Source organism: Notothenia coriiceps, unplaced genomic scaffold, assembly GCF_000735185.1.
Source record: "Notothenia coriiceps isolate Sejong01 unplaced genomic scaffold, NC01 NC01_scaffold00028797, whole genome shotgun sequence".
Lineage (NCBI taxonomy): Eukaryota > Metazoa > Chordata > Actinopteri > Perciformes > Nototheniidae > Notothenia > Notothenia coriiceps.
The window spans coordinates 505,018-530,015 of NW_011361498.1; the positions used below are offsets into that span (position 1 = coordinate 505,018).

Here is a 24,998-nt window from a genome sequence, read left to right on the forward strand (position 1 = left end):
ACTGGAGGAGTAGTATGGTGAAGGGACTACCGAGGGTGTCTGAACAAAACTGTAGGATACACCTAGGTTAGAAGAATAATATGCATCTGTCGTGCGTAAGGTTTGTAGACCTGATTGATGCCCTTTTACATAATAGAAAAGTTTAATGTGTGCCGTAGATACACGTGCGATCAGGCGGACCCTTCCCTAGGGGGAGACCACGAGAGGGACTCCAAGAGGGATAAACAAGGAAGAAAAAAAAGAAATTTGCACCCAAAAGGAGGCCTCACAATGGGAACATGCTACACTCCAGCTTGCCTGTCTCCCAGATTCCTGTCTCCACAGCATAACAGGTATTGACCTATAGGACATGTTGACACTTCGGTGACTTTGTTTACATTGGAAACACCTATACCCCGTATTTAACATTTTTTTTTAATTTTTGTTTACTTACTAACTAACGGAAAGACACTCCTACGAAGACGAAAGGTATCGTATAATAGAGACTCTCACAAATTAGCGGGTTACGGTTGCAAGAAAATGGGATTTTCCGAGAGGGTTTATATTACATTGTCGTTTATATTGTCTACGTACTTTGACATTGTGCCATTGTTCACGGTGTAGTACAGATGTAGTGTCGTCCCTTCGTTGTTGCACTGATAAAGAGTTTTTGCGACTTATAACTTATGTAGTCAAAAATTTGTGCTAGAACTAACACCAAACGTTCTAAAAGGCCCCATGATTTGTTACTGCCACCAAACTTTCTCCTCCTCTTACGTACTTTTAAGTCTGTTCGACACTGACTTCACTCTCTCTCTTCTCTCTCCCTTCTCTTTTTAGTTCTAGTTTCTCTGCTTTTGGAGGGGAGCTTTTAAGTGTGTCGCACGGTTTGTGAATTTATCCAAAACACACAACACATGACACGTAGTTTCTAGTATCTAGTGGGATAACTTTTATGCATCAGGGTTGCAGTAGGCCTCAATTTACTTGGAAACGAAACATTAATTACGCACCTTATATCTTATACGTCCCAAAAGAGTACTAACAGGTGGGTAGATTAGAGTCATGCAGTCAGACTTCCGTGTAAACAGGTTGATACGCGGTATAGCGTAATGTCTTGTATAAAAGTAAATCAAAGGAACGATTTCGCTTTTAACTAGAACAAAACGTCATTTTCGGTGCTGTTAATGTGATTGTTGACCGAGACGATAACGTTTACAGCTTCGATTGGAGCTATGCCGTTTGTGGTCCTCCTGGGTTTTTACGATTTACATCAGAAAATCGAGACATAACAAGAGGAGGTTGTTAGCGTATTTATAAATCGCGATTTCAACGAATTTCCGTGGGATAGTACCGATAAAATCGTTATCGTATCCCGAGTCTATATCTTTTATATATTTTTTGTACAGGATTTTACAAACCGAGTTGTTCGATGGGTTGTCTAGTGGGTAAGATCGGGTACGGGTATTGGAGATAAGTGAAGGACAAAGTTTTCCCGACTAAACCCCATATTTCGGGAAATTTTTTTTTTTCCTCCCCGACTTCGAGTACCGCCCTGGGCCGAGTCTATGATTTGTTTACGCGGCACTATTTGCCGGTATAGTTACCTAATAGTTCCTAATAGATTACTTGTCATCCTCGAGTTTAGAAAGGGCAGCGGCAAATATGGTGTTCCACTCAAGGAAATGAAGGACGAAGAAGTGTGTGTACGAGAGGTCATGTCCAATCGAGACTGAATCGCTACGGATTACATTTGTGGCTGGTATATTTGCAGTTTGTAGGTTTTGTCAGCCGTAGAGCAGACTATCGTTGAAAAGACTAATCCCGGCCCAAGGGTGTAGTCTATAAGTGCAGTCTAGCGTGCGTTTGACCTATTCGAGGCACCAGAGGGGCAAAAATCTCTAAACCATGCCTCTTTTCTCTCTTCCAAAATAAAGAGCTGCGATGCGCACTAGGGGCTGTTGTGGGCCCCTGTGTACAACTACATATGTTCTGTAGTTTTTCACGTAACGTACTATCCGGGAAATCTTACGGGTTGATACAGTGGTCGACCAAATTGTTCGACAATCTAAAAGGTGTTGTCAACCTCAATACTAATTTAGCTAAAGTACTTCCAATAAAAGGTCTTTACCAAAAGATGTCAGAATAAGTGCCTAAGAATTTGTGGAAATACATAGAATGACGACCTTTATATTCGAATGACATGTCCGATATCTGTCAATTAACCTGATTAATTGAACTTAGGTACTACTGGACTTGTCCCGAATTGTAGTTGAACAAGTTTAGATCATATGTAAACTTTTCACCCTGGAGGTATACGCCCAACTAACCGTTTCTATTCCAATATAATATTTATTACGTTGTGAACCAACTTGAACCATCTGGTGTATGTCTAACGGATTTGTTATCTTTACAAATAAACTTTATACTGTATTGGACACGGGTTTCGTAGCCCAAGTATCTTCGCTTGTTGTGTGAGCAGACATTTAGTAGAATCACTTGTTATTGAGGGACTACATTCTCCAAGATTGGTTAGATCTTTTCGTTTTTGGACTTTGCACGGTTTTTATGTGAACAAACGTCCATGCCAGGATATTACGTGAATACGTAGTTTCTGTAGTACAAAATTTACAGGGTTGTCGAAAATTACCAGCGTTTGAAATTATACGATAATAGTGAAGAATCAATGAATTCCCCTGGTAGTACGTTTTACGTGAAACCATGCAGAACATATGTACTTTTACACAGGGGCCCAAGGTTCCCTTGAGTTGTTGTACAGTCTTTTGTGTTTGGGAGAGATAAGGAGTGTATGGGTTTAGCGAATTTTTTCCCCGACGTTGCCTAGACTATGCTGCTAGGGTCTAAACTTGTGAGATACTGAGTGTCTTCCCGCGATGGCCCCGATAAACCCGGTTTGAGGCGGTTAGTCTCTTGTCGGTGGCCTGTAACGGCAACACAGCAACAGGACCAGCCACGACTCAGGATCCCGGCGTAGATAGACACCAAAAAGACATTTGGGGGAAGCTGGGTTATTCGGAACATGAGAGTACACATGACAAATTGATTGAGAAGGAAGAAGTAAGGTGTCCTCCATTCATTTCATATGTTACATTACATTACATGTCACTTGTTAGACACTTTTATCCAAAGTGACTTACATACATTCAGTACTGTGGACAATCCCCACAGGAGCAATTTGGGGTGAAGTGTCTCAGGGACACAACGACATGCTGACTGCAGTGGGATTCAAACTTGCTATCCCCTGATTCGAAGTCCTGCCCACTATCCACTGAGCCACAGCCTCCCATATAATTGTGCAAAAACAGCAACTAATAGTGTTTGGTTCAAACACTTTAGCCTCATGAATGTGAACAAAGCAAACCTGACAGGCTGTTTGGTTGTTTTTAGAGATAATGGATGAATTTAATTGTATTCAACAAGCCTGCAGAGGGCCATTAACCACAGTAAATTATCTCCAAGGCTAGTTTGAAGAATTGTGTAAACTTTGACCGTTATACCCCTTAGTAACAATTACGTTTGTTAAATGAAGGTAATGTCGCCATTACAAAGTGTTTCTCTGCTTGAATATATATAGACATTTGTATTCATTGGGATAAACCCCTTGAGATGCACCATCTCGTTTTCAAGGGGGTCCAGACAATATCAACAACTTACAGACATACATAAACAAAAAGACAAAATGCAAAACATGACACACAAGACAAACCACATACAGTCTGTTAAGTGAAATTCAAGCAATGCACACAATCATTACAATTTGAGACAGTCGAGCAAATCAGTTTCATCGATATCATTTAATAACAAGTACAGACCAGTTGAAAGTGAGATAACAATGCATGTTTAAATATACCCAATGTTGCAAGAGATCTAATAGCAGCAAGTATTCCAGTCAGTTGGGGCTTTGAACATGAACGCTCTTCTGCCAATCAATTTTTTAGCAGAGGGGACAGAGAAATAAATCTGAACAGAATGTCTAACTTGATGATTTGGTGAGTAGGGTACAAAATACTGCTTTAAATAAGGGGGATAGTTAAGATAAATGCATTTTAATATCAGCTGAAGCCAATGCGTGTGTCATTTCTTACATGTTGTCCCTTAGAAGGGGTTCTCATAACTTGTGTATCAAAGGGTTAACTATACATACAGTTAATTAGGGCTACAGCTGGCTATGCTACAGCAGGTTATCGTTGGTGCCAGTTTCATTGCTCATATAACCACCAGATGGCACCAGAGAAGACGTTATTCAATGATACATTCAGTGACAAATGCCTAGTGAAAAATTAGCAAAATGACCCATTGCATTGGTTTAAAAGAAAATGGAATGTGGAGAGACTTGAAGAAGAAAATGTTGTGAAGATAAAACAGTATTCAGGGAATGGAAAATAATTGCATTTAAAGGCAATATTGAAAGTCGCTAAATTGTGGGGGAATGCACAAGGAGCACATAATCACTAAGATTGTCATGTATGTTCTTTACATTAAAAGTGAAATCCACCTTCCTTTCACAGACGGTGTTCGTAAATGGTCCTGAGACCGGTGCATGTCTGGAAGTCCCGCCAGGAAGTCAGTACAGTGTTAAGATCAGAGCTAAACCTAATGGGTTTATTTACTCAGGCCACTGGAGTGACTGGTCAGATGTGCTGACTGGTGAAACCCCTGCTGACGCAGGTAAGCTCATACTGAGACTGACAAAGATTTGACACACATTTATTTGTAAAAGTCACAACAAAATAGGAGTAGATTTTTAGTCTGTGTGTGTTGCTCTGATTAAATCAAATCCTAATTGCTGTTTAAATCACATTTACAGGCAAACTGCTCATTCTGTCCATCCCTGTCGCCCTGCTGATAATGGCCATCATTGTCATCTCCTTGTTTCCCACGTACCTCCGGTAGGACTGTTGTTCCTCATCTTTTAAGATTTAAGAATTTTGAGGACTAATAATAATTTGAGACCAAAAAATATTGATAATATTATGATGAATTTCCACATTTCTTATCCTTTTCTCTACATCTTTGCTCTATGTGTGTTTATACTGTAGTAAGCTCAAGCTGTATTTTTGGCCACCAGTGCCCAACCTTGATAAAGTCCTCCAAGGTTTTCTGACAGACCTCGACGAACAGAGATGGGTAAGTTATCTACATTATTTAACATGCTGCATTTACCATTTGGTTACAAGTGTACTGTATCTAAGCAACGTGTATGCAACATTGCATCACTTGAACATAACATATTTTCCCCCAGTGAAACATGGTTTGGGTTCATTACTAATTTAGCCATAAAGATACAATATAAATATAGAGGTATATAATATATAATTGTAATGACATGAAATGTGTTCATACACTGAACAAAAATATAAATGCAACACTTTTGTTTTTGCTCCCATTTTTCATGAGATGAACTCAAAGATCTAAAACATTTTCTATATACACAAAATAACCATTTCTCTCAAATATTGTTCACAAATCTGAAAAAATCTGTGATAGTGAGCACTTCTCCTTTGCCGAGATAATCCATCCCACCTCACAGGTGTGGCATATCAAGATGCTGATTAGACAGCATGATTATTGCACAGGTGTGCCTTAGGCTGGCCACAATAAAAGGCCACTCTGAAACGTGCAGTTTTGCTTTATTGGGGGGGTCCGTTTTAACCCTCCTTCACATAGAGTTGATCAGGTTGTTGATTGTGGCCTGTGGAATGTTGGTCCAATCCTCTTCAATGGCTGTGCGAAGTTGCTGGATATTGGCAGGAACTGGAACACGCTGTCGTATACGCCGATCCAGAGCATCCCAAACATGCTCAATGGGTGACATGTTAGGGTTAGGGTTAAAACGGACCCCCCCAATAAAGCAAAACTGCACGTTTCAGAGTGGCCTTTTATTGTGGCCAGCCTAAGGCACACCTGTGCAATAATCATGCTGTCTAATCAGCATCTTGATATGCCACACCTATGAGGTGGGATGGATTATCTCGGCAAAGGAGAAGTGCTCACTATCACAGATCTTTTTCAGATTTGTGAACAATATTTGAGAGAAATGGTTATTTTGTGTATTTAGAAAATGTTTTAGATCTTTGAGTTCATCTCATGAAAAATGGGAGCAAAAACAAAAGTGTTGCATTTATATATTTGTTCAGTGTACATTGAATAGGTGAACAAATAAATTTAAAATATAACATGAATATTGTGTCAGTGTAAACATGTTGCTATTTGTGCTACAGAATCCACCAATAACAGCAAAGCAATGCTCTGAGGAAACCACGTCTTCTGTGCTGGAGATCATTTCTGAAGATGAGGGTTCAGTAATGGGGAAGCCCTCAGAGGGATGCACCCCGCTCCTGTCAGAGAGACACCTCTGCAGTGGAGGACAGATTGAAGGGACCGGAGTCTTCTCAGATTATGTGACTCTGAACAAAGATAGTATCATTCTTTGCCCAAAAGGAAACAAGTATGTCTACGAGGAGGTTGGACCGAAAGACAGTCCAGGGGTGAGTGATGAGCTCCTCTCAGTCAGTCTGACCGCCTGCTCAGGCAGTGACTTACTGAACCGTTCCTACCTTCCTCTGTCTGCAGACACACCCGACTGCAAGCTCACTGATGCAAGGGGGCCAGGCAACCTCTATACTAATATCCCCTGTAGCTAAATGTACAATTAAGGTTCTTTGTATCCACTTGTGTAGGTTAGATTTAAACCTTCGTATTGACATAAAAGCATAGCACTTATGGCTTCAAACTAGACCGTTTTACCATATATTCAACATTTCTATAATTGTTGTAGATAGTTAAGCATACCATATTGTTTTTATATTTGTAATTCTACATAATACTGCTGTGTCTTTATATCCACTAGAGAGAACAGTAGATCCAGGATACACTCAGTGACTGTATTGTTTGGTACTGTATCTGTTAACATAATTACCATGTTTTACTGTTCTGGGGTTAGACTATCAAAAAAAGTATGAGGGATTGGGAATATAACATGATGTGAATGTTTTGAGTTTGAATTTTATGTTTAAACATTCATAGGAAAATATGAAATATGTAAAAATACTTTCTTTTTTGTGAATGTACTTTTTTTTTAAATAAATTATCTGCATCTGGAATTTTTTTTTTTCTATAGATCTTATTCATTGATACAGTTTGTTTTATATTGATATAATCTATACATATTTATTGTAGATTCCTCTGAGTCCTATTTGAGGTTGGAGTGTTTGCTTGTAAAAGACAAAACAAGCTTTTAGTTCATTATGCATTACATTATATCTTGAGGGTTTGTATTACAGGCAATATAGTTTTTTGCATTTTCTGTGAAGGCACTTAACATAACGTAAATGTCAAACTAAAACATAGGAGAAGCATGGACATTTGAACTGATTTGAGCAGCTTGCTAGACAGCAGCTTGTCTTGATTACTATCAAACAGCAACTGAACTGTCTTGAGCTTAGATGCAGACCCTATTTATGTCTGCCTTACAATTTAGGTTTCACTAGGTGGTAGCAGAGATCAGCAGAAATGGGTTGCCTCTGGGTTGTCATGGCCAGTCCTGACTGAGAAAATGCTAGGTTATTCTACACAACACAAAAATTAGAAAACAGTTAGATTTTACATTTGTTGATGAATCCTCCTGATTTATACCAACCTTCCTACCCTCCTTGAGCTTTATTTGTGTTAAGAGTATGTCAAAACCATAAACAAAATATGAATTGAAATTACATTTGTAACCATGACATGACAGATTAGTTAACCTTCATAACTGGGGCCTGAACAATAAAAAAAACACACAACACAGGTGAATGCTAGATGATTTATTACATGAAGTAGACGAAAAGCTAATTTTACGATGATTCAAACAATTTTACTCACAACTTGCATGAAATCCAAGAGCCCTCAGTTGGAATAAGAGCAACCAAAACAACATGACTACTGTAGTGAGTGAGGGGATTAGTAAGAGGAGAAATAAACCTTCAACAAAGTCAGCACACATTTTCAGCCACAGTTACTCACAGACCTGCCAGCCAAGAACCAAACCTGTATTAAATGTTCTGAATCAGCGCCGATAGGAACATCTCATTCTGCCACAAAGCTGCACAACCAACGAGTGATTGGAGCAATGTGAGATAAAATCCAATGGTTGACTAATCAGGAAGCCTAATGATGTATTTGTTCAATTTGACAGTGACAACACATGTAGCCATCATTGCATTAAGTGCAATGTACTGTATATAGGACTCCATGTGCAGATCTTATCCCTGGCTTTTAATGACTGGTCTGGCCTTATGGAGTAACTGCGTGAGAATCACAACTGGATGCTCTGCAACTATTCTATCACCTCGCATCCAGCCAGCTGTAAAATATACTACTAGTGTCACACTTTAACAGCAGGCCATCACATCTACAGCGTTCGCCAAACTGTATGATATCATGGCCATACATTTGCCCGGATTGTCTATGAGGCAATAGCAGAGGAGCGGAGAGGGCGATTGTTTAGAGTTAGGCAGAAAGACAGAGAAAAGTTTAAGAGTCAGTGTTTACTGGTGAACAAGCATCTCCTCCCAACAGGAATTCTTTCCATGTTTCATCACTGCCCACTTGCCCAAACGCCAACGTCTACAGAGGGAGTTTGAATCACCTCCTGATGTCATTTCCTCAACTTTCACTTACAATCACATTGAGAAAAAACATGGTTTTACATGTACAGTATATAGTACAGTATTCAAGATGTAAAATCTACAGGCTTCAAATGGGGATTCAGCAACAACAGTGATAAGGCCACCAAAACAGAACTCATTAACATCCTTAAGACTCGTGTTTGCACCTACCATTGTGGAGACATATGGAAACACACCAAGCTGTTAGCTTGTTCTTCATGCCAAGTGCAAAACTCTCACACTGCAGTCACATTTGGTGCTATTGGATTTAGTGTAATAGACATCAGTCTCACAGCATGCTCCCATTCAGTTTGAGTACAAACTACCAGACAGGGAACACAAAGAATCAGTGTAATCAATAACAGGCAGAACTAATGGAGTGAGAACACAACAGTGCCTTTACAATCATTCAGCAGGAGAGACATTGTGTGTTTCATACAGACTTTACATTTAAATTTAGAGAAGCAGGGGTGTTGGAATAAATGAAAGCTAGGGTTTTATAATGAAGACATTCATTTCCCACACAGGCGGCTTCTCTCTCTCGTCCGTAGGGTTGGCACAGAATCTGAACATTTGCATCCCCACATGAATCGAAACAAAGGCTCATTAGGAGGGATGCCAAAAGGCTCTGAAAATGGTACAGGTGGTCCTTATAGAATACATTAACAGGCTACTGGTTGCTAGCTGGTGGAAAGGCATGAAAAAGGTGACAAAGATGCAAACCCCCAATGAAGTATGTTCAACAGGAAGTTTATCTGTCAGTTCTTAGTCAAAGGCCTGCATTGCAACTCAACTAAAAGTACTCAATGTGGCAACTAAAACATTTTATCAAACTGATCCATCAGGTTTTATTGGTCCAGTGCTATACAGTATACTGTAGATCTCTTAAGGTGTTCAAAACTAAACTATTGGTTTGCAGGTTTCAGAGGGGCTTAATGTGGCACATTAGAACCCCTCTGATCTGGGATCTGATCATTTAGTAGCTCATAAAGATTATATTATTATTTTTGTGCATTCATCCTTTTATCATAGTGATAGTGGAGAGACAGATGAGACACTTACTGTTTAGGACAATAGTGCCAATGTGGTATGTGCCATGACCACTCAGCTAGTGGGTCATCCTGAACCAAATGTTTATAATTTGTAGACTCTTTGGAGTAAACACGATCAAAAAACATATATAGCTTAACATGGGGAAAACCCATTATCAAACCTCCCAATTAGTTTTCTTGGATTGCATTGAGCTTTAATTAGAAAAATGTAAAACTAAAAAATCTAGATTTTAATAATAATGATTCTAATGTAATATACTATTTCTTTAAGAGACAACATTAACCGAATGTCTTTCAAGTAAACTGATCTATTCACAATTTTGTTAACTTAAATGTTAGTTTTTGTTGCCTATCCTTCCTCTAAGTACCAAAATAGATTAGCTAAACCTTGGGATCCTTAGTGATGTGATACAGGCTCCACTTGGGTACCATGCACTCAGAGACCCCCTGCTGAGCGGCTCAGATGTCGGCCCTCTTGGTGATTAGCACCGAGCAGCATGTGAGGGCTCCGTCCAGCTTGGCCTTCTCCATGTTGGACACCGGGATCAGCATGTGGTCCTTCAATTTCTCGAACACCTGCGGGACATAAAGACAGGGCGTCAATGGAAAAAGTGACATCCTGCTCTTTTAGATTCTTTACACTTCATGAAAGCTTATTATAAAAGGATGTCATCTCAAATTCAAGGAAACACAGTGTTCAGCCAACTATTACTGAATAAAGATGTCGTAATGCTATTATATACAGTATTTGGGATTCAAGAAGCTGCATTTCTACATTAAAAAAAAGTTATCAAATGCAAAATAGATATTGTCATGGCAACAGCTGTTCCTGTTCTGCCTCCTGACTGAGAGCCAGTGTTGCAGGTATTGACCAGCCACTACTATAACAAGCCCTTGAGAAAAATCTGAAGTACAGCACAGTTGGCAGTCGTTAAACTGCAAGGGGGAACTTACGCAACACTTAAGCTTGTTTACTCTACTTGTCAACTTGTAATGTTCTGTGATATAAACGCCCTGCAGAGAGACACAAAATGTGAAGCTGGAGTAGAAGCATTTGAGAAAGTTTCTTGGTCGCCCCGCAAAATATATTAAAAAAAGATGGGAGTGAAAACTATTACGACATTCTCAAAAGACCCTTGTAAAGTAGTGTGTCACCCTGTGGACATTTTCCAGGAGAAAAACTGTGTTTTCCGACCACGCTTCCAGGATATTTCTCTCTTTAAATTCTCATTTCAAGTCTGCTGTGATACTGAGCGAGGCCTTGCAGCACAGCCAGAGGGACCAGCTAAACAAATTCTTATCTCATGATGCAATATGGCTGACGAAGCCTCTGGTGATCCAAATGCCATGTTTAAAGACACAGCTGTCATGTGACTTATAACTCTTTTTCCTACCCGAGAAAGTTGGGTTGCAAGTGTGCAGATCAGGGGCCTCATTTATAAAGCCTTGCGTAGGATTCACGTGGGAAGGTTGCTTACGTAGGACAAAGCAATTCATAAAACACTGCGTACCGGCGTAGGACTTGCGTGCGGCACGTCCTACGCTGGTTTCACTTTATAAATCACAATCAACTCGAAATGCGGCGCAGCTTTTGCGGGCTTCACGTAGCGCCCATATTTGCCTATAAATAGTCAAAGAAACACCCATTCATTCATTCTGACTGACTGCATGAAGAAGATCGCAGGGAATGATGACAGAACAGCTAAAAAAGACATCTCACACCGTGTCAGATTTAGGTTATTTTGGGAAGGTCGAGACAAATCACATTGTTTGGTGGGTCCAGTTTGAACCAGAGTAGCAGCATCGAGGTCGGATCGTCACCAAAATAAATAAATACACTGAACAAAAATATAAATGCAACACTTTTGTTTTTGCTCCCATTTTTCATGAGATGAACTCAAAGATCTAAAACATTTTCTACATACACAAAATAACCATTTCTCTCAAATATTGTTCACAAATCTGAAAAAATCTGTGATAGTGAGCACTTCTCCTTTGCCGAGATAATCCATCCCACCTCACAGGTGTGGCATATCAAGATGCTGATTAGACAGCATGATTATTGCACAGGTGTGCCTTAGGCTGGCCACAATAAAAGGCCACTCTGAAACGTGCAGTTTTGCTTTATTGGGGGGGTCTGGGGGGGTCCGAAAACCCTAGGGTTAAACCCTAACCCTAACCCTAACATGTCACCCATTGACCATGTTTGGGATGCTCTGGATCGGCGTATACGACAGCGTGTTCCAGTTCCTGCCAATATCCAGCAACTTCGCACAGCCATTGAAGAGGAGTGGACCAACATTCCACAGGCCACAATCAACAACCTGATCAACTCTATGCGAAGGAGATGGGTGACATGTTAGGGTTAGGGTTAGGGTGGAGTCAATTAATGTTTATTATTTTATTTGGTGGTTTGTGTTCCAGCTGATCAGCTGTCGATCAGCTGTGCGCAGCGTCTCCACTGCAGCCTGTGCGTCTCAACCCCCCGCAGCAACTCTATATCCACCAGTTAAAGGAAATACAACTAATGTGTTGTGTTATATTAGCTGCCAAATCTACCAAATATATGGTGTTCTTAGTTTCCATACCTCCTGTGTTTTATGAGCGACTTATCAAGTCTTAGCAAAAAGCATTAAAACATGATTAAACATGATAGTATATAAAACCATGCTCGTATCAACCTATAGAAATGCAAAACGGCCTCAATTTAGACGTAATTCTGTCCTCCTGCATACCGCATCATTTATGAGAATACATGTCATAACATTAACACAACATATTCCAGGTGGTTTTCAATAACATTTATATGTATATATATTATATATATATATATATATATATATATATATATATATGTATATATGTATTTCTCCCAGTTATGTTTTTGTGTGCACTGAGGAGTCTCAAACAGGCGTTTGTTTAATCATTTTAAGATTGGCTTTAATCAATGTTTGCAAAGGAATTCTTCATATATGATAAATGAGAGGTAACATTTTATTTATTGTATTTTCCACATATTTCTCTCCATTCTTCCTTCTGCCTACGGTGTCGCAGTTTCTCGTCCCTCCCGTTTTTGTGCAGTGCGTACGCATGGGTCAGAGTTTGCGTGGAGGACCGCACATTTTCCCGTCAAGTTAGTTTTTTATAAATCGCAAACATTGCTTAGAAAGTGGCGTACGCCATCTTTTGAGCGTACGCACCGTTTATAAATGAGGCCCCAGGGCCCTCATCAAGTAACTTAAACTATGGCAGAGTGCCAACATACAGCTCTGTTACAACATTATACCACTTTCAAATATGGTGTTCATGCTTAATTTTATATATATATCTATTCATAATATGTAATATATCTATATAAATGTTTCCCAAAAAATTGTCAGCTATATGGTGACGGCAGAAGGACCACTGAACACATCTGAACAAGTGCATTTCTAGGTATGCTGTTGGGGGGCATATTATTAATGTGTGAGTAAACATTACACTATGTTATTCCGACACTAAGGACAAGTGACTGAGAGGGTTGTTAAAATTGCGGTAGCCACAGGTCGCCCCAGCTTGGCACACCGGGAGTGGTGCACAAGAAACAGTTTGAGGAATCAAGATTTGGAAGAACCCAGTGACATCGCCATCCAAAAAACTGTTTTCAGACCACGTGACCACAGGGTCAACTCAGGGAAAGTTTTGTATAATTCCCCCAAAACAACCCTACCAACCCCCCTGCTGTTTATAGCATCTCCACCTCCAATGTGTCTCTTTTTCTCATTTTCAGAGTTCTCATTACTGCAGTAGATATTTATATGTTGGGTCAACGGGTGGCATGGTCCCAGACAGTAGGAGCAGCTATATTTCACTCAGCCTTTTGTCTGCACGGTTTCTTTATCTATAAACCGAGCTCAGGCCGTCGCCACTTCTAACCATTAAAGATGCCCCGTCTCCACTCCCTTACTCCCACCAATCCTCCCTCATGACCCCCTGCCTTTGTTAAAGGGGAACTCTTATGTAACTTCACAAGCAGACTAAAAATAGACCTGAAATTCCTGCAGTCTTGCAGAGTTAATTGTGCTTAATCTCATTGGAGGAAGAAGCAACAAGTTCCCTGGGAAACGGGTACAAACTCTGGATTTGCAGAAAAGCAAGGCATGATAATCAACTATCAACTATATGCTATTCATGTTTTTCCACTTTCTTCTAACAGCAATTCCTTAAACACAGGTTTGGTTCAAATGGGTTCTAGGCAAATGCTTGGTGGGTCTGAACATTATAAAGGAAACTGGATCATGGAACAAACTTACATTCCTCAAATATTGCTCTAAATGGTCCGTTAAATAGGTACTTCCTCTGCAGGAAGCAGAATATACACAAATAGATTTTATTATGCTCAAGTTGAATTCCCAGTTAATCTTTCTGGAAAAAACTGAGCCTTCGTTGTGACTGTAGGTCTGAAGACGTATCATTTTGTGAATTCTTCCCTCTAAAAATAGCTAGCGGAGGATAGGGGTTTTAACCACAGAGTACATTTGAGGTCTGAGCACTGTCTCTGCAGATTGTAGGGTGCTGGGTTTGATCCTGTGAGAATCCGTTTGACTTGATGTGAAGAGGAGTGACCCCAAAGCACCTCAGTTAAACGGCTACTGCTGAACCGTGCCAAACCAACAGGCAAAGTGAGACAATAACATGTCATTTATGAACTACTGTGGAAGCCAATGTGTCATGTGTTACAGTAAATGCACATCTTGTGGTTTTAAAAAACTGAAGAAAGAGTGTATGTCAGGAAGACATTTCAGAAAGGGTCTTGTGTTCAGGTAATGAGACACTGAGATGAATTTAGCCAGGTACATTAAGCCAGCATACAGTACTTAACAGTTTAACAGGGCACATGCTATAAGGACTAGAAAGTGGTCGGACTAACACATCAATATTTCTTTGAAATTACATAATGAGTTCCTGAAAAAGTACCAACTTGGCCACCATAGGTGAAAAAAGACAATGTTCTGTCTGACAGAAAGTAACTTTACTGCTGTGCCTGGAAATTACACTTATGACAGTGGTGAGCCCAAACAGTAAAGCTGTGGGGCTAAAAGCATGTCTTAAAGACTTTATGTTGAGATTCAGAGATTGATTTGGGTATATTCAAGATTGTTTTTAAATCAACTAACTGTAAAAGTTGTGAGGAAAAAGACACCCAAAGTTTCTGGCAAAAGGTCACTACACATAAAAACTGTAAGTTCCTTTTGTTATAAAACGCAGTGCTGGCTGTGGCTGACCTGCAGCGGTCTGTGTAAAATTACCACATACTGTAGATTCTGCAGGCTTTGTTTATCTCAGAGGTCTGGACAGGATGGAGAGCAACAAAGGCAAGTGCTCTTTAAATGTAAGCCACTAAACCAGTCTGGCTGTCCTTTCTCCCAAGGTGTAACCTCAGGATTGTAAAGGAGAGTGTGATTGTGTGTGAGTCACTGTGGAAGTGAAATGAATTGAGGATTACCGTGACACTCTCTGGAAACTCCTCTGCAGTGGGGTGAAGCAGCACATGTCCCTTATTGGGTAGGTTCATGTAGAGGCAGTTGGCAGCGAGGTCATCAGGCAACGTCAGTTTGTCGTAGCGATGGTCACTCATTTGCTGCATGATCTACACACAAAGATAGAACACACAAAGGAAATAGCTTTTAGGTAAACAGGCAGTTTGCAGTGCACATGACTTCCAGACTCAGACAGAAAACATTACGTTATTCAGACTATCAGGTATTTTCATTCTGAAGCAAGGCCCAATACCAAAAGCAGCACTGCGTCTTTCTGCTGGCCAAACCGCTCTCGGGGGCCTAGGGGGCCTTAATGGAGAACACAGGAGCAGACAGACATTCTTTCTCAGCAGATGTCATGTTATTTATGTAATCTGAAGGGGTTGAAGGTAGGACAGGAGGTGGGGGAAGAGAGGCAGAGAAGACGCCCATGTTGCCAAGTGGAAGTCGGCGGGTGAGGATGTTATGAACAGAGGAGAGGCAGGTGCCTCTTAATGTTTATGAGCAGAACATCTGTGGACGGATACCTCAGAGACAAAAAGGGGAGGGGAGGTGGAATGGAAGAAAAAAAAATCTAAAAGCGTCAACATTCAGGAAAGGTATTTTGAGAAGGTAGATCTTTTCACCAGATATAGTGTAGACTCCTCTGTGCTTTTCTAACACGCCTCTTCCTGTTTTTATCTTTAGTTTTTAATTGGCGAGAGGAGTTGAATCTTTTGAATCATGATTAAAAGAACAAAAAAAATCACTGTTGACATTTTAATTTCAATAATGTGGATTAGATTTTTCTCATAAAATCCACACACAGGGTGGGGAAAACAGTGAGGTTGGTGAGCACAATGGGCTCTGTTGCTATAGAGAATGTATTTCCACTTCCCACTAGAGGGCTTTTCCTGTGTGATAAAGAAAGAACTTACGTTGCATTATATTATTTGCATAATTACCAGAACAAAGTCACAGTCCTTGGATACTAAAAACGGAGTTATTGTCAAATAAATAGATCTGACTGATCCAACCCAGGAGCAAATGTGCTGTTTCAAGTACTCTGCTGGGCTTTCATGACAAATCTATTTGGCACACAGGAAGTAACACATTTTATGTTTCTGGCAGCAGCAACAGTTCTTGGTTGGAATAAATAAAAGACCAATCTTGTGGTTAGTATGATGATCACTATATCCCACCATTAAAAAGAAACACAAGGAAAGCGTTCGACTGGACCTGTTTTCAAATGAGCGATCTCTGGGAAGTGCTTGCAAAGTACTCAAAAGCAAAACGTTTACAGCACACCAGTATGTCCTAGCAGGTTAGACATACGTTTCTTTGATGAATAAACAGTAAATGAACGGTAAATCAAATGTTCTTCCTACAAGCTGCGATGGCCATTTCTGAGTACATGCTGTGTGAGCCTACTGTGCGTATGTGTATGTGTAATCTGACCATACATTCCCAGGTCACTTGTGGGTGTGTGCAGCAGCCCTCAGTGAAAACAATGTCCATGCGCATGACCGCTAACATTGTCTCCCACACAGCTGTATTCAAAATGGAAGAGGGGAGAATAAGCGTTGACTCTACCAAATATCACAGTTCCTGCTTCACTCAGAGTCCCAAATACATCTTATTCCCCACCCAAAACAACTATAGGTTTAAGGGATATGTCCTACAGCTCATTGTGGGTTTTTTAATGTTCTGATTCATGAAATGCAAATAAATCTTGAGATGTTTTTAAGATAACAGTTTGTTCTCCTGGCATCAATGCCTAGGGGTATTACTGTTCAATATAAGGCCAGATAACTATCTCAAGTATCATTAATACTGAAGATGTTTTTTATTATTTTTATCTCAGGCCCAAGAAATACACAATTAAGGGTAGGATTATCTTGGCTACGGTATGATTTTAAGACATTTTTGGGCAAGATTTCCAGATGTTTTGCTAACATCAATCGTCAGCCTGTCATTATTATTATGCCTCAAATTTGTGGTGAAAATGGACAACCAAGACTTCTACAGTACACCATCACCCTGGCCATCGACCAGACATAAAGCTTCAGCCAATCAGCATCAACCTACATCTGGGCTGTTGCCGGGGTCCAGTTAATTCACGAGTGGTAACTGTGCTCAGTCAGAGCTGCTGAAACACAATATTTACTGGAAGGTAATTAAATCCCCTCTGGGCAATCTCCCCCAGTTAACAAATACATTGACACATTTTCTGGACCTGATGCGGCTCACAGTGGTCATCTAGATAATCTGTATTTTGCCGCCTAATATGAATATGTATAATGCTCATTGTGGTAATCCTTCCCAGGAAGCCTTTAAAAGTTTTACAATACTTTTTTCAGTGATGAACAACAGCAGCATGACACATCAAACTTGAGGCCACTTCCAACTACTGGAGGGGAAATACAAATGGTTACTGTTGATGTAAGATAAATGTTTATTTCACTACTTTCGATACTGTTGGACTACAAGGTTGACTCACAAACTCAATAACATCATCAGTGAGGAAAGCCAGTTCTCAGATGCCATATATGGTCCTTTTCCTGATATGAAACAGGCTGCCTAGCTCATCCTTTTTTCTTAGCCACGATACCGGTGTGACACTAGGAAAGAGAATGTCCTCTAGTCAGCTGTCCAGCAATGAACTAAATATCTCAAAACTATAGATTAGATTGCCATTCCCTCAGGGTTAAGTAAATCACTTAAGTCCCTGGAAGAAATAAAGCCAAAATTCCTAGACCTATATCTAAATAATCAACAGCATAAAGTACTAGATAACGCATCAATGTGTTTATCAAAATCAAATATCACCATTCTGAATACAACCTTCACAGGGTTGTCATCTTGTTGTGTTATAAATAAAAAGTCCTTGATGTGAAGACAAAGCCCTGACCAGGCAAGAAGAATGACCTCATGAATCAAACAAGGGCTGAGTGAACGAAGGGCTCTCTGGTAAACTAGATCTGGCCTCTGCTATAGGGAGGGAGGTGTGAGAGGGAACAGGGAGTGGGTGCTGCAGCCTCTGACAGGAGGCAGTATTTTGGGATGATGACTTCATGAGTGAAGTTTGGCAGTGACAGCGGCATGGATGATGAAATCCATCCGGTCAACGTGTATTCCCATCCACGGGAGAGCTAAACACAGACTGGAGACTACACATGGCGTACACTTATACACATTCTGAGCACACATCCCGGATAGAGACAAAGCCAAACTGCTGAACAGAGTGAAAATGAACAGCCTTATTAACCAGATGTCAGTGAGATATACATAGACAGACCTCACTCTGCCAACAGGCCAGGGTCTCTTTTCTTAACTGAATATTTTATAGCAGCAACATTCTAGCTCCCTAGACTGTTTAAATTAGTCAGGCTCCAGCTTTAATTGGTTCACATTGTCCAAGGGTATACAACCTCATTGCCATAAGAGCTGCATTTACATCCAACACAAGCACTTTGAATGAATTAAAACAGCATACATGAGATTTCACCCCACACCCCAACAACGAGAACATTACCTAATTACACATCCACGGTCGTTAAAGGTCCTTTAAAACAGGAGCTAATCGCTCCAAGAGAGGGTGACGTAAGCTGTAATTAGAAAAGCTCTGTCATTTAGTCTCGCTGACGGCCCCTCCGCGCCCCGGCAGCTAATCTCTGGTGTGATCAAACAGGCAGGAATTTTAATGAGTCGATGCTGGGATATAGAATTTATGAGAACATGTGGTAATGCATACATTCTTGACGTCTTGTGTACACTTCCGCAATGCAAACATGCATACAAAACCAGCAAGTCTGACCATGTGCTGCTCTATAAAGTATGTTGGGATGTGCTGTCAGATGGTCTGGTTTCAATTGCCCCTTCTGACATACACCAAATGGCTTTCACTTGACTTAAAGTACCCTTCTGTGGAGTTGGGCCAGTAGGGGGAGATATCACACTAGGAGGCAAATGAAAGGTCCTGCCAGCAAGGACATTTAAAGGCCAAGTATATATATGTGTGTGTGTGTGTGTGTGTGTGTGTGTGTGTGTGTGTGTGTGTGTGTGTGGCATTACTTTTGAAATCAAACATATTACCCGTGTGTCACAACATTGATGTACATATTCACCTGCATTTACCCCTATGTGCCGTATAAAGTTCACATACAGTCCTATGTGTTGATGGTTGTACATTTTATGGGATAATTCCTTCAGAGGAATGGACTGAGCCTTATTATCCTATTTGTGTCTCCTTAAGGGTCCTTTAGTCCTTTAGCATTCCCTAGTTTATTTTACAAGGACTTTGGTAGTAATCGATTCAGAAAGCCTTTTATTAGATAACGAACTCAAGCTTTTAAATGCAAGGGCAATATCTTTGTAATTAAAGCTGGAGTGAGAGCGCCTGTAGCGATCCCCTCCGATTAGCTGAGAATATGAATTAATGAAGAAGGTGACAGGTGGTCTCAGTGTGCTTGCAGTGGGAAACAGCCATAGAGTTGTAAGTAAGGGAGTCTACTCTGAATCAACACGTGTGATGTCCTGTCTTGTAGTGTTATTCTTGCTGAATACTTTGCAGAGCAGGAAAAAAAAAAAGGATAGACTCGTTAATACCAACAGCGTCAAGCCAAGAGTCAAAAAAATCAGCTGCAATGTGCGTCATAGTTATAAAAACAATGCCATTACATTGATTCAGTGGTTTCTATGACTACAGCTGGGGGAAGCACAGCATGGGATGATGCTTTTACTGTACATACAACTCATACAAACACAAACTCCATACTTTGAGGGTCTTCTGTGCGTGTTCACTGGAGCCAATGAGGATAAGGCCTGGTCCTCCCATGCTGCAGAAGCTTTTCAGGTGAAGCCCTTCCAGCACAGGCACGGTCGACACAGCATAGTCCTGCAACAACACAATCCAATTACGGTAGGTGAAGCAAAGACTGAATATGAAGATAGGACAGACTCAGATAATAAACATATATTGTAATTAAAAACACCTATATCTACAGTATGGTCAAACTGTAGAGCTGGGATCAATTTAAAATACTTTGGGTTTGTGGTGTCAAAAATGAAGATCATGTGATAATATAATCTATAATTATATCTACCGTAGATAACTATATTACAAAAATATAAAAAGCAAGGGTTGGATTGTACAGGGATTATAAATTAAGTTTATTTCCTCCTTTCTCAGTGTCAGTGCTTCAAAATCCTGTTGGACCACAACAAAGCGCTGTAAATTCAGTCGGTGTAGGTGAAATTATGGGATGCTATGTTTTTTATAAAAGATTCAAAGAGCACTCGGTCTTAAATGGCCTTTAAAAACAAGTATTGGGCAGTTCAGGGGCGGAAACAGCAGGAGTGTCTGGGAGATGATGTTCCTGAGCCCAGGGCTCACAGGTACAGTTGCAAGAAAAAGTATGTGAACCCTTTGGAACTACCTGGATTTCTGCATAAATTGGTCATAAAATGTGTTCTGATCTTCATCTAAGTCACAACAATAGACAAACACAGTCTGCTTAAGCTAAAACCACACAAACAATTATATGTTTTTAGGTTTTTATTGAACACACCATTTAAACATTCACAGTGCAGGGTGGAAAAAGTATGTGAACCCTTGGATTTAATAACTGGTTGACCCTCCTTTGGCAGCAATAACCTCAACCAAATGTTTCCTATAGTTGCATATCAGACCTGCACAACTGTCAGGAGGAATTTTGGACCATTCCTCTTTACAAAACTGTTTCAGTTCAGCAATATTCTTGGGATGTCTGGTGTGAATGGCTCTCTTGAGGTCATGCCACAGCATCTCAATTGGGTTGAGGTCAGGACTCTGACTGGGCCACTCCAGAAGGCGTATTTTCTTCTGTTGAAGCCATTCTGTTGTTGATTTACTTCTGTGCTTTGGGTCGTTGTCCTGTTGCATCACCCATCTTCTGTTGAGCTTCAATTGGTGGACAGATGGCCTTAAGTTCTCCAGCAAAATGTATTGACAAACTTGAGAATCCATTTTTCCGTTGATGATGGCAATCTGTCCAGGCCCTGAGGCAGCAAAGCAGCCCCAAACCATGATGCTCCCTCCACCATACTTCACAGTTGGGATGAGGTTTTGATGTTGGTGTGCTGTGCCTTTTTTTCTCCACACATAGCGTTGTGTGTTCCTTCCAAACAACTCAACTTTGGTTTCATCTGTCCACAGAATATTTTGGAACATCCAGGTGCTCTTTTGCAAACTTCAAACGTGCAGATCAGAACACATTTTAAGACCAACTTATGCAGAAATCCAGGTAATTCCAAAGGGTTCACATACTTTTTCTTGCAACTGTATATTACAGAGAAACTTGTAGAAGCCTTATTGGAGAAGTTTTCTTTGGCTGCCGGATGTTGTGTACCAAATATGGAGAGGTTACAAAACAATGACAAGGGAATAGAAAATGACACAGACTTGCTAAAATCTTAAAGGGCCCTGAACACTTGTTTCAAATCCTAAAGGTATAGTCCAGAGTTTGTGAACAAACTTACCATTAAAACACAGCAGAACATTGCTTTGCTAGGTAATACAACTGGCTCTGGATAAGTAACTCACACAAAGCATTTCTCTATTATAATACATGTTTGCGACTCAACAATCAAAGTTCTAGATTCCAAATAACTTTTTGGGTTACAAAGTGTAAAACACTCATAATTGTAGCTAGCCTGCCTTATCAGGACTCCATGGATTATATTTCTGAATGAATGATATTGACACACTTACAGTAATTAACAGTAGCCTGGCAACATGAGCAAACAACATTACAACATTTATTGGGGCATTTTTCCTTTCCTTCCTTTAGTCATAAATATTAAAATACCTCATGCTAAAGGACCAAAGCTGTTAAAACAATGGCAGACTTTTAAGGGTTCAAGCAGGACCCCATCCCTCAAAGGAGGTCTAAAACTGCATCCGTATGGATTGATATATGGTGCATATTAGTGCAGCAAAGGATCATATATACAGTACTTTTAAAGCACATTCAGTATATAACTTATCTTTAGCCTTTTATAGAGGATTTTGGCAGACCCCTTCATTAAAATATCAGTTGCTTGTCTCCTTGTTAGCAATAGTTAAAGCCTAGGGTTATAGGGATATTTAGTATTATGTTAGAGTGTACTAAACAGAAACAACATATATTGTAACATATTATATAGCTGACTTTTTTTTGCGTACATTTACTACTTTGAGCTTTTGATGCATGGACCCACAGTTAGAATAACACGAACCCTTTTGTTAAATCGCAAAAGACATACAGTAGTTGAGTCCAACAGAGATTTGTAAACCTTGAAGTAATTCTGAGCTGTAATTTGAATTATGATAGGATATGACTTCAGGCTTATTTTCCATGACCTTCCTCCCTGATTTTAAGTGAATACTTTTATATAAGCATATAACATTTTGATTTGCATCTAAAAACTGACATCCATGTCTTTTTTTAAGCACATAATATGTTTTACAATTGTTAATTTAGCTCTTAGCTTCATAACACAAAAGTAGGGTGTACATTTTCCCTAGTTACACTTTTTTTTTTAACATTTTCCATTCAAGTTTATGTTAACACTCTTCAGGGCCAGTGTTTGTGCTGCATCATTAGCTCAATTAAAGCGTTATGATTCAATGAAATAGTTATTGTGAGTGAGCAGAACAGCATTTGGCAGATAATCGGAAGAAACTTAAATTACTCCATTCTGGATGTTTTCCTGAACTCTTTCCTGGCACTTGTTTTGAAGAAACAAAAAGGACAATTGGGAATTATGTAATCTGAACTTCCTCCACTCCTTATCCATGAACAGGAAGTTTTCTTGCAGTGCAAATTTAGAAATATGAGTAATGCTTTTTCTCCTTATCAAGATAAATCCTTAGGGAAGAGACAGAGTTGCTTTTGATCTGCACTAACAGGCGGAATTTACTGCCATGTGGTGACCTGAAAAGACCTTACTGAAAAACCCAGGAGCAGAACAGACTGGGCTTCACTCGGCAGAGTTTATGTCTGAATCCTATTGGTACAAGTTAGGAGTCAACACATCTGCAGGTGAAAATAAATAGTTTGGCCTCTGTATTACTTCTTCACGAACAAACTCATTCAATTCTATAGCACGGCCTGATCTGACCTCTGTAAGGACCGTAGAGAAAAGAGCTTTTGACATCTGTATGCAGTTGTTGAGTGCTAAACAAACCTGGCAACAAAGTGATCCTTAATTTGATAATGAAAGGAAAAAACAACATTGATAGCAGGTATCAATCTGATAAAAAACGGAAAAAACAATAATGGACGCTCAAGTGATTTTTCCTAGTGTCATTTGCCGGAGACGCATCATTAAGCTCTGTCTTATCAAAGATAAAAGAAAACACGGAGGAATCCATCATGAGGAATTCAAATCAGACACAGATGGGAAGAAGGAAGCACAGCCATCGGGCCTTTCAGGTTACCGTAATGTGTTGAACTCTTCATGCCATGACCCACCTCTGAACTTCTGAGTCAGCCCGCTTTTCTCTTTTGATTCAGTCTCTCAGAGCAGATCCAAGTGCATAAAGTCTGCAGTATGAAACCTTTTCACATTGCAATAACAGTAAACAAGACAGATATAATCAGTCTGGGTTGGTGACCCACACTGCGGCCCTGTTTGTAGGCTGCGTGACTAAGTACACGTTCTCCCAGTTTGCCTGAATCTGTGTTGTTTCAGTGGTGTTTGGGATATTATGCGCTATATTTCTTTTGGATGTGTGTCATGTGGGAGTGTTGATTGTTGAGCTCAGTTGCGGAAAACGAGGCCACAGCGCAATGTAATTACTGAGAGAGCAGTCGAAAAAGGAATAATATTGAAACCATTTAAAATATAAAACAACAACAACAAGGGTTGAAAAGAAACACAGACCAGGCTTATATACTGTTGTGTAGGCTGGTGATCGATTTATTTTATTTTACCATCAACAAATCCAATGGAAGGCCAAAACCACTCTCTGTGGCACTCAGCACACACCTTACTTGTTCCGACTTAGACAAAGATCTTTAAATAAGTCACAAATCTATAGTTTCATTGAAGAAAACAGACCGGATAAATAGTTTAATTGAAAAATCTTGTTTCTCCTCCCAAAATATTTCGAAGTACTTTGCATTTTTTGGTCATCAAATACATTATATATAAATATATATAGCCAGTAGGATGTTAAGAAGGGGTAACTTGATCTCTTAGAAAAAGTTTTGGTTTATATGAAGAGAATATAATCCACCTGGACCAGGGGTCTGCAACCCGCGGCTCTCGAGCCGCATGCAGCTCTTTAAGCCCTCTGCTCCGGCTCCCTTGAGCTTAGACAAAAATAAGAAGGAAATAAAATAAAAATATTTGTAGGACTATTTATATTTTATTGCATGGTTGAAAATGTTTCGTATCTTGTATTTTGAGGTGATACTGTGACACATAAATAAAAAACAAAAGGGTTTTAATTACAGTAGGTCAACTCAAATATGCGTCACATCCTGCTACGGTCCCCCACTAGCGCCTTTTCTTGCAGACGAATAACCTGACCCCCGGCTCGATGAGCGAACTATGGATAAATCAAAGAAAAGAAAAGTATTGGAGGAACGCAGAGGGTTTAATTCTGCGTGGTTAGAGTTATATGCTTTCAGAGCAAACGATGCTTACCGGTTTATTTGATATGTGGAGAGAAGTTGTCAAAGGTGCTGCAGCCTTTACGTATTGGAGGAAAAACACGGAAGAGGAAGACAGCTGACGATCTTCAGTCATAATTCAATCAGATAACTCTTTTT

At 40.0% G+C, this 24,998-nt stretch overlaps 2 protein-coding genes across 2 annotated transcripts in view; one reads left to right on the plus strand and one right to left on the minus strand.

Annotated features, from left to right (window-relative positions):
- Positions 1–7,097, plus strand: part of mpl (MPL proto-oncogene, thrombopoietin receptor) — a 16,467-nt gene extending 9,370 nt beyond the window's left edge. The window contains exons 9-12 of the mRNA XM_010786090.1: positions 4,509–4,668; positions 4,808–4,889; positions 5,040–5,127; positions 6,222–7,097. Coding sequence (XP_010784392.1) covers positions 4,509–4,668; positions 4,808–4,889; positions 5,040–5,127; positions 6,222–6,644 — 753 coding nt within the window. The 3' untranslated portion in view covers positions 6,645–7,097. The remainder of the gene's footprint in view (positions 1–4,508; positions 4,669–4,807; positions 4,890–5,039; positions 5,128–6,221) is intronic.
- A 693-nt stretch (positions 7,098–7,790) lies between these two features.
- ddah1 (dimethylarginine dimethylaminohydrolase 1) overlaps positions 7,791–24,998 on the minus strand; it is a 69,422-nt gene continuing 52,214 nt past the window's right edge. Inside the window, exons 3-5 of the mRNA XM_010786099.1 lie at positions 19,976–20,135; positions 15,186–15,329; positions 7,791–10,276 (exon numbers count right to left, since the gene is read on the minus strand). Coding sequence (XP_010784401.1) covers positions 10,160–10,276; positions 15,186–15,329; positions 19,976–20,135 — 421 coding nt within the window. The 3' untranslated portion in view covers positions 7,791–10,159. The remainder of the gene's footprint in view (positions 10,277–15,185; positions 15,330–19,975; positions 20,136–24,998) is intronic.